At 36.0% G+C, this 14479-nt stretch overlaps 1 protein-coding gene across 5 annotated transcripts in view; it reads left to right on the top strand.

Annotated features, from left to right (window-relative positions):
- gus (gustavus) overlaps positions 1-13366 on the top strand; it is an 89576-nt gene extending 76210 nt beyond the window's left edge. For all 5 annotated transcript variants that reach the window (XM_066402228.1, XM_066402223.1, XM_066402224.1 and 2 more), the window contains 4 exons: positions 4880-5084; positions 5145-5426; positions 6720-7128; positions 8405-13366. In XM_066402228.1, the coding sequence (XP_066258325.1) occupies positions 5067-5084; positions 5145-5426; positions 6720-7128; positions 8405-8544 (849 nt within the window). In that variant the 5' untranslated portion in view covers positions 4880-5066 and the 3' untranslated portion in view covers positions 8545-13366. The remainder of the gene's footprint in view (positions 1-4879; positions 5085-5144; positions 5427-6719; positions 7129-8404) is intronic.
- Positions 13367-14479: the final 1113 nt, after the last annotated feature.

Raw genomic sequence — 14479 nt, 5'->3', positions numbered from 1 at the left:
ATGCTTATGCTGACAATATTACCTCACTAGTATTGGTCGAGGTCTTGCAAAACGAAAAAAAAAAAAATCGAAAACTTCCAGAAACCAAAAATATTATTTTATCTGACCATTGCTCTCATCATAACAAAGCAGAGGGTCCCGACCGGTGGTCGGAACCGCTTCGTGACCAACAACTGAAGGAAACGACGTATTTTTTTTAACTGAAATTCTTCACAAAGAACGACCAAGAGAACGGCCTGACTTTCAAGGATATCCATCCAGGTGTCAATGGCACTTAATGATAATGATGACGCGCGACTCTACCAACTGTTCGTTAAAAAAATGCGTAAAGTGATTATGGTGAGGTCGATTTTTTGCGGATGCGGTATTAAGTTTGTATTAACGTTTCAAAATTGCCATGTACCGATTTTAATCAATTGTGATCTCAAGTTTAACCTCATCAAGATTCAGTTCTTCGTGAGGAAGTTTTTAGGTCTTGCGAGGACGTAGAACAACAGAAACTTCACTATCATTACGATCACGATTTAGAAACATATTCTGTCAAATTCTCACCGTGCCGAGCCATGGTTTCTATAATAATTGGAATTCTGCATTCTGAATCTTATTATGAATCTTCGTGACCAAACTTTTGAGTGGAACTCGAGTAGGTACTCTGTGCTTTTGATTCAACTAACAACTCGGTGTGTCAATAAAGCTTCATCCACTCACGTCAATGACATTGAAAATGGTCACTTTCAGGCATCTTCGAGAATTCCTGTAAAATATGTCTTTATTGCAAGTAAACAAAAGGAGTCGTTAGTAATGGTTGTGTGCCATGCAAATTAGCGCCGCAATGTCCAACGAAATTTCCTCGTTGGTTGGGTGACCAAGAAATGCAGGAAACGCCTGATGTATGCAAGTGCGGACTAGCAAACAACAGATGTTTGCTGATCGATTAGATAGTTAATGAAAACCGTCAATGCCACCGCAACAAACACATTGTTGAATGGAAAATGACGGGAAAGGAACGTCTTTAGGTTTACATTCTATTACGTGTGAATGTTAAAACTATTACGTGTTCGTTTCGAGGCAGCGCTTGGAGCTGTTTGAAGGCTGAGGGGCTTTTCCAAAAGCAGGTATAAGGGTCATTGTCAAATAACCTCTAAAACAAATACTAAAGGTGTAATTTGTTATGTGGTCCTTCGTTTTTTACCAGCAGTGAGTTGTTGAGACATCAAGATTGTTGGAGGTCGAAGACTACGGTTCCCATATCTTTTAGCCAAGTTCTAGTTCGTTTAAAGAAAATACGTGTTTGTGGTAGGATTTGAAATTTTCTGGACAGTGCTAAAATTCATAGGAAACGTTTGCATTTTTCAATGTTTCAAAACACCCTTTTGAGCATTTTTTTGTTCTTGCGGAGGGACTTAAATTTCAGCATGGAGAACGTCATTTGAAGAAATTTCAAAATATAAATTCGACGAATTGAAGTAAACTGAATACTTGTCGTAAATGGAACACAGTGTGAATCCCTTGCAGAATGATAATGATTTCATTTTTCAGTTTTGAGTTGGTTGCACTATTTACCCTCTTGACTACCGATATGACAATGAAAATGTATTATTTTCGCAGTTGTGTAGTTGTATTTCAAATTAAGTCTATAAGTAAACAAAGAAGGCAGCATGTTCTGCACGTTGTAGTCAAGTTTATTAGCTGATTATATTAATTTGCCTCGGGTATTAAGGTAGACACACCTTTGTACCAATTCCAAACAGAAAATGTAGGCTCTACTGTGTCTAATTTTCATGACCCTTCTAAAACTATAAACAAATTAATATATCCATACCTGACAGAAGTTAGGTTGGTTACCCGTAGTAGAATACTGGCCTGTTTTCTAGGCTATTTTCCTTTAGGCCAGGGATAAACCTAGTGACGATCAAAAGCAGGTAGATCCGACCAACTTTACTCCAGGTCAAAATCTGTTGGCCTCGGCTGATAGTCAGTATCTTCGCAGCAGTCAGAAAGTTCGGTCGCAATATTTTTCAATGTCTTATTCAATGTCTTATTCAGTAGATGAGAGTCATGTCGATAGTAAACATTTTTAGTACCGTTGCTGTTTCACGTGAAATTATTGTTTTAGTGATCATGCCAGGGCGGGTATATAAATGTATTGCCGATTTCCCCATATTCAGGTAACTATTGATTCTATTTTTCTATTTTTGGTTGACTATGTTTTTGCATGATTAATTTTACTTCCCACGATTCACTTTCCACGAAAAAATATCGGTCAACATCACAATATATTTTTTCATATTAAGAGTCTGTTTCCATTGCTAATATTTCAATTATTGAAATCTTGAAGTGTCCATCTTTTGTCCCTCCCCGATCGTCTAACGACCCACCATCTAATGTAGAAACGGAAACGTTACGAAACCCATCTGTTATTTAACGATAAATCGCCTATGGATTTTAAAATGTGGTACCTCTCTAATGGTCGACAGCAAAAGTGGTTCCATGTTGTTAATACGTAACAGCCGAGTGAGAGGATTTGATCGGATGAAGCTGTTATTTTGCGGCAATCAGTGAGAGTCAAGGTCACGGTCATTCTGCTTAGTTCCAACGAAATTGATACCTAATCACATTACCACATGGTATTCTGATTGTCGTTGGTTCGGTAGAGATGTATTTTTAGCATTACAAATCTCTATTAGTCGGCTTTGAACACATGGGTGATGAGGCCAAGAAGTGGTTTTCCCTGAAAATTTACATTTTTGTTCCCTCAATCTTTTGGAAATTTTCAGAAAATGTTTCGCAATTTCAATCAGTATTCATCATACTCTCCGTATTTTTTTTTTTAAGAAACTACGTATCTGATTTTCTAACAATTAGCGAGCTAAGCAGTATATTTTTAAGCAGCTCACGTGAGCATCAGCAAAGTTGAAGGAAATTACCTTTTTTGGTTAAATAGCTCTTGTATATTATAATTGTTTTTTCATAGCATAAAATACTCAACAACTGAAAAATAAAATGTATCCAAATTTTATCCCTTTTTAGTGTAGATTTAAGTTATTTTAAGGTCGTGTTTTAGTTATTTCCTATATCCTCACTAATTCCTCTGCGATGTAACTGGATAAATATCTCTGGACATTAATGAATAATAATATACTAATAATATCTTCTTTCCCGGAAATTTTATTATCGTCTGGAGATTGGTTATTTAGAAGCCACGCATCTCGATAAACACACAATCTCTCGATATTTAATAAAACGTTCCATTCTCGCTTAGAAATTTGTTTAAAGTCTTAACGTTTAAATCTTTATGGTATTCAAACATTTCTCGCCTCATTTTGTAATATACTAATTCTTCTTAATGAGAAATTCATTAGCGTCTCGAGATTTAGTTCATATCTACGTGAAATAATATAATCGCCTGACAGTAATAAAGCTTTTCCCGTGACATATTGTAATGCGCTAGTGCTATTGCCGACCGGAAATTTCATTATCCCTCCAGTTTTGAGTTTAATTCGATACTACATTTCTCGATAACCAGAATTATCTCTCGACGATAATCAAGTATGTCCCGTGTAGTGTTGTAAGTAGGAGTTGAAATGTTAAAAACATGTCTGGGATTAATTCATCAATTAGTTCAGGTTAGATGTTCGATGGTAAAGACTAAATCGCTTAATCAACGCCCTACCTTTACTGTCCACCGCCCACTGTGAGCTTTTTTCAATGATCGCCCTCTCATTCGACGGGACATTTCATTATTGTCCCGAGATTTTACTTTATGTCGACGATGTATTTCTTAACTAGAATAATCTCTCGACAGTAATGAAATATTTCCCATTTCATATTGTAATATACTATTACTCTCCTGTTATAGTACAGGGATCACAATTTTATTGTGCTTCAAAAGTAGAACTGAGCTGTTTAAGGTTAATTGAGAAAAATATGTTTTCGTGTTAAAACGCGTCACTATAGTACTTTCTCTGATTTACTCCTTTTGCACAATACTTTTTAGATTTTTAGAATTTTTTAGTAGGATTTTTGAAAACCATAACAGGTCAAAATTAGGCACCCTGAATCTATTAGTGTTACATTGTTCAGAAGCACAGCCACGAGTTTCCCTAGTATTTCTTATTTTACCTTGAACCTCCATCACCTTTTTAGTACTATGTTTTTAGAAGACTACATTGACCCATTTGATTTGCACGTGAACATTGACTATATCTTATTGTTGGATCGCTAATTGATGACTAACGTAGTCTTTATTATTACATGCAACATTGTACAAATGTTAATTTTTAAACCGACCGCAAAACCTGAGTCACTTGAAAGGAACGGGTTGACCGATGACGGGATGAAAAACAATACTCGAGGTTCTATAGAAATTTGCGGATTGTGCGGTCTTACCGCTTACTTCTGTGAAGTAAGCGGATTTCGAGAGAAGTAATTGGATATCGCGTAATTAACACACAACATTATGTATTATCAGTCGGTATTTAAGGTGATGAGGCGAGTGAATGCAGACGTGAGAGGTACTCAAAATCGCGATATTCAATGATAGATTTTGTTAAGGTCGGCGTAATCAAAACGGGAATTTAAAAGAGGAAATATCCGCTTAACCCCGATTTCCATGAAATGTTTTAGAAAGCTCTTAGTAGGTAACCCATTATGTTCAATAGCTAACTGATTTTGAGTTTATTGTTAATTAATCTTCTGGCCGAGGCTCTTAGTGGAAACGGTGAAATTTTAGGTCAACATCCTTTGAAGAGTTTGATGGGATAATTGTCCCTGGTTTGTTCCTTTTCGCACAGTTGCTCGCATAAGTCCCCTCTACTTCAATTCTCTAATTTAGAAATTAGATTTTTATGGATGTTTCAATGTTTTCTTTTTGTTCCAGGTACAAGACCAGCATCAGGACCGGAGGCGTGAGAAACGTAGGCTGCAGCGGCGGCGGAGGCGGGCAGCAGGCGGGCGGCGGGGTAGTCCGCGGCGCCGCTGACGTGCGCCGGGCCTATAAGGCGGCCGTGGTGCCTGCTTGCGGCGGTACCAAAACGGGACCGCGGGGAAGACGGGGTGCGCGGGGTATGAGCATGGGCCAGAAGGTAAGTCTCCAGAGCACCAATACCTTCACTATCACGACGCTGATGGTCAAACTTTCTTAGGTCAGCAACGGAGTAAAGGCCGGCAACGGCAGGGACGCCGCAGCCGCCCCCTACAAACCCGTCATTCCCAGGGAACTAGCACAAGATTTCGCGAGGCCCCCGCGACTGGACATGCTACTGGACATGCCTCCCGCTCTCCGAGAAACACAGCTCAAGTACAGTTGGAACCAAGACGACCGCTCTCTAAACATATTCGTTAAGGAAGACGACAAATTGACGTTCCATAGACACCCGGTCGCACAGAGTACCGACTGTATAAGAGGAAAAATAGGATTTACTAAGGTAAAAATCATTTCATACTTCAAAATCAGTATGCAGACGAGCCAGGACCAGTTAGATATGTCGAGAATGGTAGGAGTTATAAATTCGTTGACAAGAGAATTTCAGTTAAAATAAAGACATTGGACACGATATTTCGGCCAGGTGTCAGCGATCTGAGGAATAATGCTGCAATGAAAAAGTCAATATGTCTGGAAACATATTATAAAAATGTGATTAGCAGGGATCTCAAAACTTTCATGTCCCGCGTACAACTCGTACTTCCAGATATTATTTTTCGGCCTGGTAACGTAACGGTACATTACGAGAATAGTAAAAAATACAAGAACCAAAATCTACGATTTCTGAGATTCCCATACTGGCCTCTCCTTTTCCTGATTGAATTGCACACAGTATACATATAAAACCTCTACAGAAAAGCAAGGACTTGTAAACAAAGGTCACGTGATTAGTTCCTCAGAAATACTGTGGGAATGTTTATTAGTTTGTTAAATAAACAAATCTGAGAAAATATATCAAAAAAGCATTTTTTTAAAAATGAACTTTGTTTATGTTGGCAATTGGCAAATACCTGAACGTTTACCTAATAGATAAGGAATAATAAAAGTTAACTGTCTATGTCAAATAAAGTGAAAAGATTTTCGCGGAAAAATATTACTGTTACAACAATTTTTTTTACAAAATATAATATTTATACATCTGCTAGACTAGAACAAGGTAAACTAGACCTTTTTTGTGATCAATTACTACTACTACGTAAAATAACTTACTGAGGAAAACTTAAGAATTGTCCTCACTAAAATGTTTTAAGGAAAATTTTAAGTTGACGATGTAAACTATCCTTTAATACTGTTTTGTCTCGATTGAGTATTAATACGTTCCTCTAATGTATGCAAAGTCATTCATTAATGACCCTTACTGATGGTTGATTTTACGTTATTGCTAAATATGATAAGTAGGCCGCCTTTGTAATTTGCGTTCAACTAATCTTGTCATGTGGTCAGGATCTGTTATTTATGACTTTTAATTTTCCACAGTAATAGTTTCTAATCTTAGATCCATTCGCAAATGACCAGCAAGTAAATCGACTTTTTAATTCCGAAAGTTTATAATTTTAGTGCTTTTCGTTTTTTCGCAATGCAGCGGACGGAAAATGTAACAAGCGCATATGTTAATGAGCGATTAATAATCTCGACTTCCATTCTCGATTATCAGTATCATTAATACACATGTTTATTAAACAACTGTTAATAAGTTCATACTTTTCTAAGGTGTATTAACTTTAATCAATTTTAGGGTATGCACTGTTGGGAAGTGTCTTGGTCAACGCGACAACGAGGCACTCACGCAGTAGTGGGCGTGGCAACGGCGGAGGCCCCATTGCATTCAGTAGGTTACCATAGCCTAGTTGGCAGTACGGACAATTCATGGGGCTGGGACTTGGGAAGAAATAAGCTCTACCACGACTCCAAGAATCAGTCTGGGGTGCTGTATCCAGCCTTGTTGAAACCGGACGAAACATTTATCGTTCCCGACAAATTTTTAGTCGTCTTGGATATGGATGAGGGTACATTGAGTTTCGTCGTAGACGGCCAGTACCTTGGGGTGGCATTTAGGGGCCTGAAAGGCAAGAAGTTGTATCCTATCGTGAGTGCAGTATGGGGACATTGCGAAATCACGATGAGATATATCGGCGGTCTTGATCGTGAGTATTCATTTTTCCTTTTATTAGTTAATACCGGTGAATAACCGGTACCATTAATTATTTTTATTGTCGAAATTGCTAGTGTAAATACACGGAAGTATCTGTGTTGAAGGTTGAGAACGGCAGAGAATTTCAAACGTTTTTGATCGTTAAGTTTATAATAAAGCGATTTTTGTCTTAAGGCGGTGTGGGTTTAAATTAATGGCCTAATTATCAAACGATATATTTCGTGTGTTTAATTCGCGGTAATATACCGAGTAGGTTTTTTCAATTTGTAAAACACAAGGATTATGATTATATTTTGGCCACACCTAACATTGTAAAATGGCATGTTATCCACTAGGAGGTGAAAGCCATATTTGGAATAATGTCGTTATTAGGCAGAAATGTTAGTTAATTTATACATTAGCGAAATGGTCCTATAAATAGAGATTTAGCGGACCGTTAGAAGAAATTAAGAATGCCACCAAACCTTTACTGTGTTGGTCTATGGGCATGGCACTATTCAAAGATGGCATTATACTAGAAAATTGCCTTATTTAGTGCCTCAATTATCTTTTAAAATCTGCAATTATTGTCTTCCCCGAAAATTCAATTTGTTGCTCAACTTAATTGTGCAATTGAGTGAATTCAGTGAGTCAGTTTATGCTACCAACACTCTGGCATTCAAGAGAAAATTCTGTTTTTATATCATATAAACATATGTCGGAAAATCGTCCATTTCAGAAATACAAAAGGAGTGATTTAAAATTCAATTAATTATCTCAAAAACTCTAGGAGTTCTATGAAAAATACAAAAAGTCTTTTCCTGCAAACATAAACTGAGTTAGTAATTGGGAAGGAGAAATACTAACACATGCGTCTGTTGGGGAAAACTTACGAATATTCTGACTAAAAGACTTAGTAATATATCGTTGTATTAGTGAATTATGCCAAATATGTCTTTACCGATAGTTTAGCTACATCCATCGTGTCTCTAAAGTAGCAAAGAGATGTTAAATTCGGCAATGACATTCAACACAATTTGTCAAAATCCGTTGTGATAGCGATCTAGATTCAATTCTCTGGAATACAATCACACAATTATCATTCTCACCTGCGACTCGTATACAATATTTCACGTTCATGCATTAAGAGTTTCTTAACAGACATAATTTTTAAGCATGTTGTATTCATATAGTCAGTATTAAACGGAAAAGTTCCTAAATGCATAGAAATTTATCTCTATATTACCGAGGAATATGTATGTGCTAATTGTTGTCTTCTTTAATTTCAGCTGAACCTCTACCTCTAATGGACCTCTGCCGGCGAGTAATAAGACAAAAAATAGGAAAAGCCCACTTAGAGGAGAAAGTGATGAGTCTCCAGCTACCTCAAGCATTGCAAACGTACTTGCTCTATCGGGATAGAAGATAATAATACTCATCTTCCGCGCACCTGTCTTCCGCGACACTTTTTCTGTAAAAAATACCGGCGGAACTGATGTACCATTTTATAACCGAGAAAAAAACAACCGGACTGATATTTTTTAAACTAAACCAAAAAAACACTTGCTTGTTCGACTTTTTTTCGATAATTCGGAGCTCTGTGATTGAGGATTTTTTCGACGGACGGGAAACGAATCTCGGGACAGTCTAGAAACGGAGAGGTTTCCGTGTGCGCACGCGCGGTTCACTGCGAGTGTTTTTCTATTGATCTCGAAAGCAAATAATAAGGTTTTTCGCCATATTACGCTGAGTTATTTATTCTAACGAGTTTCGGTACATTTTTTTCAGGTCATGCAGGATTTATACACCGGGCCAAAAAATACTTTTACGGTTTTCACAGAAGCCTAAAATGTCAGGATGTTTTGTTATTGTTAGTCTAAAGAAGGAAAGTAAACGAGTTTTGGTGAAGGGGTAGTCGCAATTCAACAGGCATTTTGGGTCCTAACGTTTAGACACCGATCAAATATTTTTGATGGCCCGGTATATGAAAAAGGGTCAGTGAAAATTCCGTGTCTTCTCTAACTTTAAGCACGTTGGCTTCCTGATATAGCTTTATCTGATATTTTTTAACGAAAAGAGCGAGGAACATCTATCAGTTTGTTATGGATAAAGTGCCGGAGCAAAATAAGCGTTTAACGAGTCTTTCATTATTTTTAGTTTCATGATTTTATTTATCAAATTTAGTCTATTTTTCTTAGGGTGGTAAAGCAATTATTTATTTAGGAAAATCATTCTTTCTGCAATTAGAATTATGACCCTTTTTGTAAATATTGTTTATTTTCGGTCGTGGGAAATTATTGTAGGAGCGACTATTGAAGTTCACTAGGAATCATAATATTTATATTATTATTCTTTGTGAATTTTGAGCACTTGCTCATCAGAAATAAAATTGTTGCATTCATAATTTATTAAAACTGTCACTAATTGTCTTGACTGTGTGTATAAGGGTGTCTCCTAAGTTTCTTCCTTTTTTTGATGCGAAATGAATATACGATGCTTGTTGTTTGAAGTTGATTTATTGTGTTATATATGAACCGTTTTGCTCTATTATCTTCCTCCATTTCTCAAGAAGCCTCATTATACACTTTTTCGAAAATTGTTGAGGCTTACTTGCAAAATATTCATCAAGGTGCATTTTTATTTCGCTTACGGATTTAAGACATATACCACGGAAAAAATTGTTTAACAAGAGAAATAAGCAATAATCGGATGGAGCAAGATTTGGGAAGTACGGAGGATGAGGTAGAACGTCCGAATGAAACTAATAGTTTTTATCTTACGGTCAATGCAATATACGGTTTTATGTTGTCGTGATGAAAAACGGCGCCTCGTCGATTCGCCAATTCTGACATTTTTTCTGCTAAGCGGTTTTCAATTGATCAAGTTGATTGCAATATTTGTCACAATTGATCGTTTCACCTTGAGGAAGGAACTCGTAGTACACCTCACCTTTTCTGTTCCATCTGTGTTTTCGATGCACATTTTGATATAAAATCCAATTCTCCAATGACAAGAGTCTAAGAAAGAATTTCTTTCATATCGCTGAAGAAGCAAATCACACATAGAGACGCGGTTCATAAGGTCGGTCTCCGTCAATAGATGTGGAACCCAAACTTTATACCGATTCGTATATCCCACCTCGATTAAATGTTTATGTATCGTCCTGAGAATGTTTGTGGTATCCACTATCTCACTCACACTATGTTGCAAATTTTCAACGAGCATATTCTTGATAAGTTCTGTATCCGTCGTTGCAGCCGCTGGTGGTTTCATCTTTCAAGTTAAAATTCCCAGCTCTAAATTTCTTAAATCAATTGCAGATGGTCCTAATAGCCGTAGTACCGCTTCCGTAAACGCTGTCAATTTCGTCCGCAGTGTCGTTTCCACTATTACCTTTTTTAAAGCAATGAAGTATAACATGTCTTAAATTATTCTTTTAGCTATCCATATTGAACAGTATAGAAAAGGATTTTAATAGAGCGTTTGTCACCAATAAAACGTACTATGAAAGAGCTCTAGAACGACTAAAACCGATACTATAAACGGCTGATAAGTAAACTCGCATGTTTATATAACCATAGCGAGCTAGAGTCATGCATAGGTGGCGCGGAAAAAACTTATGGGACACCTTAATAGACCAAAGTATTCTATTACCTAGATTTCTAATTGCTATACCATGCTTATGTCCATCCAGGTACAGTTTTTATTTGATTTTCTGAGAGTAATACGATTTATGAGTTTAACGGCAGCTTCCCAAACATACAAATGCAAAATAATCAACAGAACATGACCCAATAGGAAAGCTTTGTATAATATATTATTGTGATTTATTGTTAATATTTTTTAATTAAGTTTTAAATTTTGTTTCTTTTAGATCGGTATTAAAAACATTTAAAGTGGGGAGAGTTTCATTGTGATCAAAGTCTCAATTTTAAATTGAGGAGTATGAGTTTGAATAATACGCAATTTTCATTCAACTTAAGAAGTTGTAAAATATTATTTATTTGCGCATAGTCGTAGAAACTGAAGACACATCTTTGCGGAAGCAACATTTTGTCTTTGCTGACAGGATTCGAGAAATAAATTTGTGTTCACATGTTGTGTATAAAGAGATATAACTTCGAGTAAAATCGGGCAACAACAGTTGACAATTCATCTTCAACCTGTATATTTCAATATGGTCTGACTGTTGCGATCATTGTTGTATTATCTGTCATTATTGTCAATTGCTATGTTTCTTTTATACCACTTATGATTTATGAACTGTACCTGTAAACGACACCTGTCAGATTGTTCTTGGCCAGCAAGTGAGATCTCACTAACAATGTTGCTTGAAGATCGCAAACTTTTATTTTACAGGGTATCTCAAATTGTCCTACCCGGCTTTAAAAGCAGGTAGAAATAAAAGAGCGGTTTAAATGCGGACATTGCTAGATGGGTGCAAAGGTGTAGGCGGAACATATGGGGTTGCTTCAAAAAGTGTCATAGGATTCATGCGGTCTCTTCAATGTAATTTATTTTTCAAGTTTCATGTAGTTAAATGCGTGCCTTTGTGTTACGGTTACGCCAAAAAGTGACTAAAATCCAACTTTTCGTCGTATCCATGGTGCAAATTAGGCATCACGAAGAACATGGCGTCGCGTATATTACGCAAGTACAATTCAACTAATCACTTACCAGAACGCGATTACGTCGGCGTACTTACGCACATGAGGATCCACCATTTGAATTATACTGCGTTTTTGACTTTGACAAATGTAGTCGCATGGCTAGCTTTCATTGAATACCACTTGCACAATATTGTTAGATTAACAATGATCACAAAAATTAGCCCAATATTATGGACAGATGGTCACTAATGTCTTTGTCTTTATTTTCTTTTATCACTGAGTACTCTGCAAGACTTTTTCGATGTAGATGCTGTGCTTCCTATAGGTTTCCCTGGTCTAGAAATTGCGTGCACTGAATGTTGCTTCTGTATGACGTGTAACTTAACTGATAATATTCACAAATTTCAGATTGTTGCAAATGGTTCCAATGAATGATCCTTTAGGTGTCCTTATATAATCGCACCATATCATAAGGGTAATCACTCTGTGAAAGATTCCACGATCCGTCAAAACACAATTAGAAAAATATTTTTCGGGTATTACCATAAGGTTTCTTGTGACTATTCTGTCTTACTGAGTCCTGTTCTAACTAAATACTTTAAATTTTAACTTAAGATAAAGTGAGTTCTATTATCGAAACTTGAGTTCCATGGATACTAATTTGACTCTAATGAGGAGATGTCAAGTCAACGTGATTGTTAAGTTGTTGAATTTGCTCTGTTGTTAATATTTGATGGTTGAAAGTTCTACTTAAAAAAAATACTGCTTTCCTTATTGGGTCTTTCTATAAAAACAACATAAAAGTTTGTTGCTAAACGTATATTTATCCACGTTGATTGAATTTGGAGATTTATTTATTTTGAATGATTCTCCGTTTGTTCTGTTTTAATTTTTTTATAATTTCGTTTTCTACCAATGTTATTATTTATTAGGAAAGCTGGCTTGTGATATGTTTCAAGCAAAATTTGCGAAGGCACTTTACTAGTTTCCGCGAAATGGCTATTTGGTCGTGCTTAACAACAAACTCCAGATTGACGTTTTCATTGTAATATAATATACGGGTGGCGAAACAAAAACTGTAAATTTACTGCATATGCGACCAGGGAGCCATTGAAAATTGCGAATTGAACGTCGTCAGTAAGGAATAGACTTATTTTTGTAAATAGAGAAACGTAGATAAGTGCCAGTTACACACATAATTTATAATAATAATTAATTAAATAAATAAAAAATACATGTGTACGTATGACTGTAATCAAGCGTTTAAACAAAAAAAATAAAAGAGATTATACATACTTATAAATATCCGACTGAAACGGAATCGGAGAAATGGTCTTCGAAGGGCAACCACTTGTAAAGTAAAACTAAGAAGCTTTGATTTTTTTGTAAGTATTTAGTAAAATTTCCCCGATGTGTATTTTACGAATTAGTAATGTGTGGTCATCAAATGACCTATGTCGACGAGTGTATATGTGGTTTTGTGTTTAGGTTTTAGACTATTTTCGTATTGAAATTAAATGCAATTTTTAATTAAATCCTTAAAGACATTTTACTCTAGGTTGTATCGTTGAAGGAAGTTCGGACAAATGTAAATAGATCTTGTAGAATATAATTTAATAAACCTTCAAAGTTTGTCACGAAGCGATGTTTGATTTTATTGAGTCAGCGCAAAGGAAAGAAATTTCATCTACGATGATCCTCTGAATACTACCGAGAAGTGTTTCTTGAGGATTGATGATCAAGTGCTTTTAGAATTTCAAGGCACCAATGAATCGGCGGCTCATCCGGCAAGGCGCTATCTTCCCTTTTAATATGGTCTTCTACATTACTATTGCGATTTTAGAATTTATATTCCTATTACACACTAATAACTAAATTTCTTTTGCCTCTACAAACCACAAAGATATACATATACAGGGCATTTCAAATTCCACCCTCACCATTGAGATCTCGAAAACTAGAGGAGATACGAAGAAGGTTAAAAGGGGCAAAATTGTGCAATTTAACGCGTGACAAAATGTCGTTTTGAAAATTAGAGTTTTCCGAGCACTTCCTAAGATACCTGAAAAAACTAAAAATTGGAGATTTTGTTATTATTGTATTTTTATCGTTATTTAACAAGAAAGCTCAAAACCACAAACACCTTTTTATTGCCACTTTTTCTCAGATACACGATGACGTTTTCAGATTTCCCATCCTACTATTTTACTGTCGAAAAATCCAATGTGACGCCCATAAAAATAATAAAGTTGATGATGGTAGACGAAAGACGAAACGTCGGGTGGTAAATCTGAAAACATCATCGTGTAACTGAAAAAAAGTTGCAATGAAAATGTGTTTGTGGTTTTGGGCTTTGTTGTCAAATAACGTTAAAAAAATAAAAACGAAATCTACAATTTTTTAGTTCTTTCGGCTATTTTCAAAAGTACTAGGAAAATTAAAATTTTGAAAACTGCATTTTGTCGAGCGCGAAATACGCAATTTTGCCCCTATTAAACTTTTTCGTATCCCTTCTTGTTTCCGAGATCTCAATAATGAGGGTCGAATTTGAAATACCCTGTATACCTGCCTTATTAAATACAGCAATTTTTTTTGCTGAAGAAGTTAAAACATCTCGGTGCGAAACACAAAGTTATAGCTTTGATACCTTTATTTTTCTTCTATTCATCTCATATTGAGAACATATTACAAATGTTTCCAGAATCAAATTTATAATGGTAATGGGACCCATTTTCTAGTAATTAGTTCAGAAGT

This window comes from Euwallacea similis, chromosome 25 (genome assembly GCF_039881205.1).
Source record: "Euwallacea similis isolate ESF13 chromosome 25, ESF131.1, whole genome shotgun sequence".
NCBI classification, from domain to species: Eukaryota; Metazoa; Arthropoda; class Insecta; order Coleoptera; family Curculionidae; genus Euwallacea; species Euwallacea similis.
Note: the sequence above shows the minus strand (reverse complement) of the source record. Positions and strands in the feature narration are given on the sequence as shown.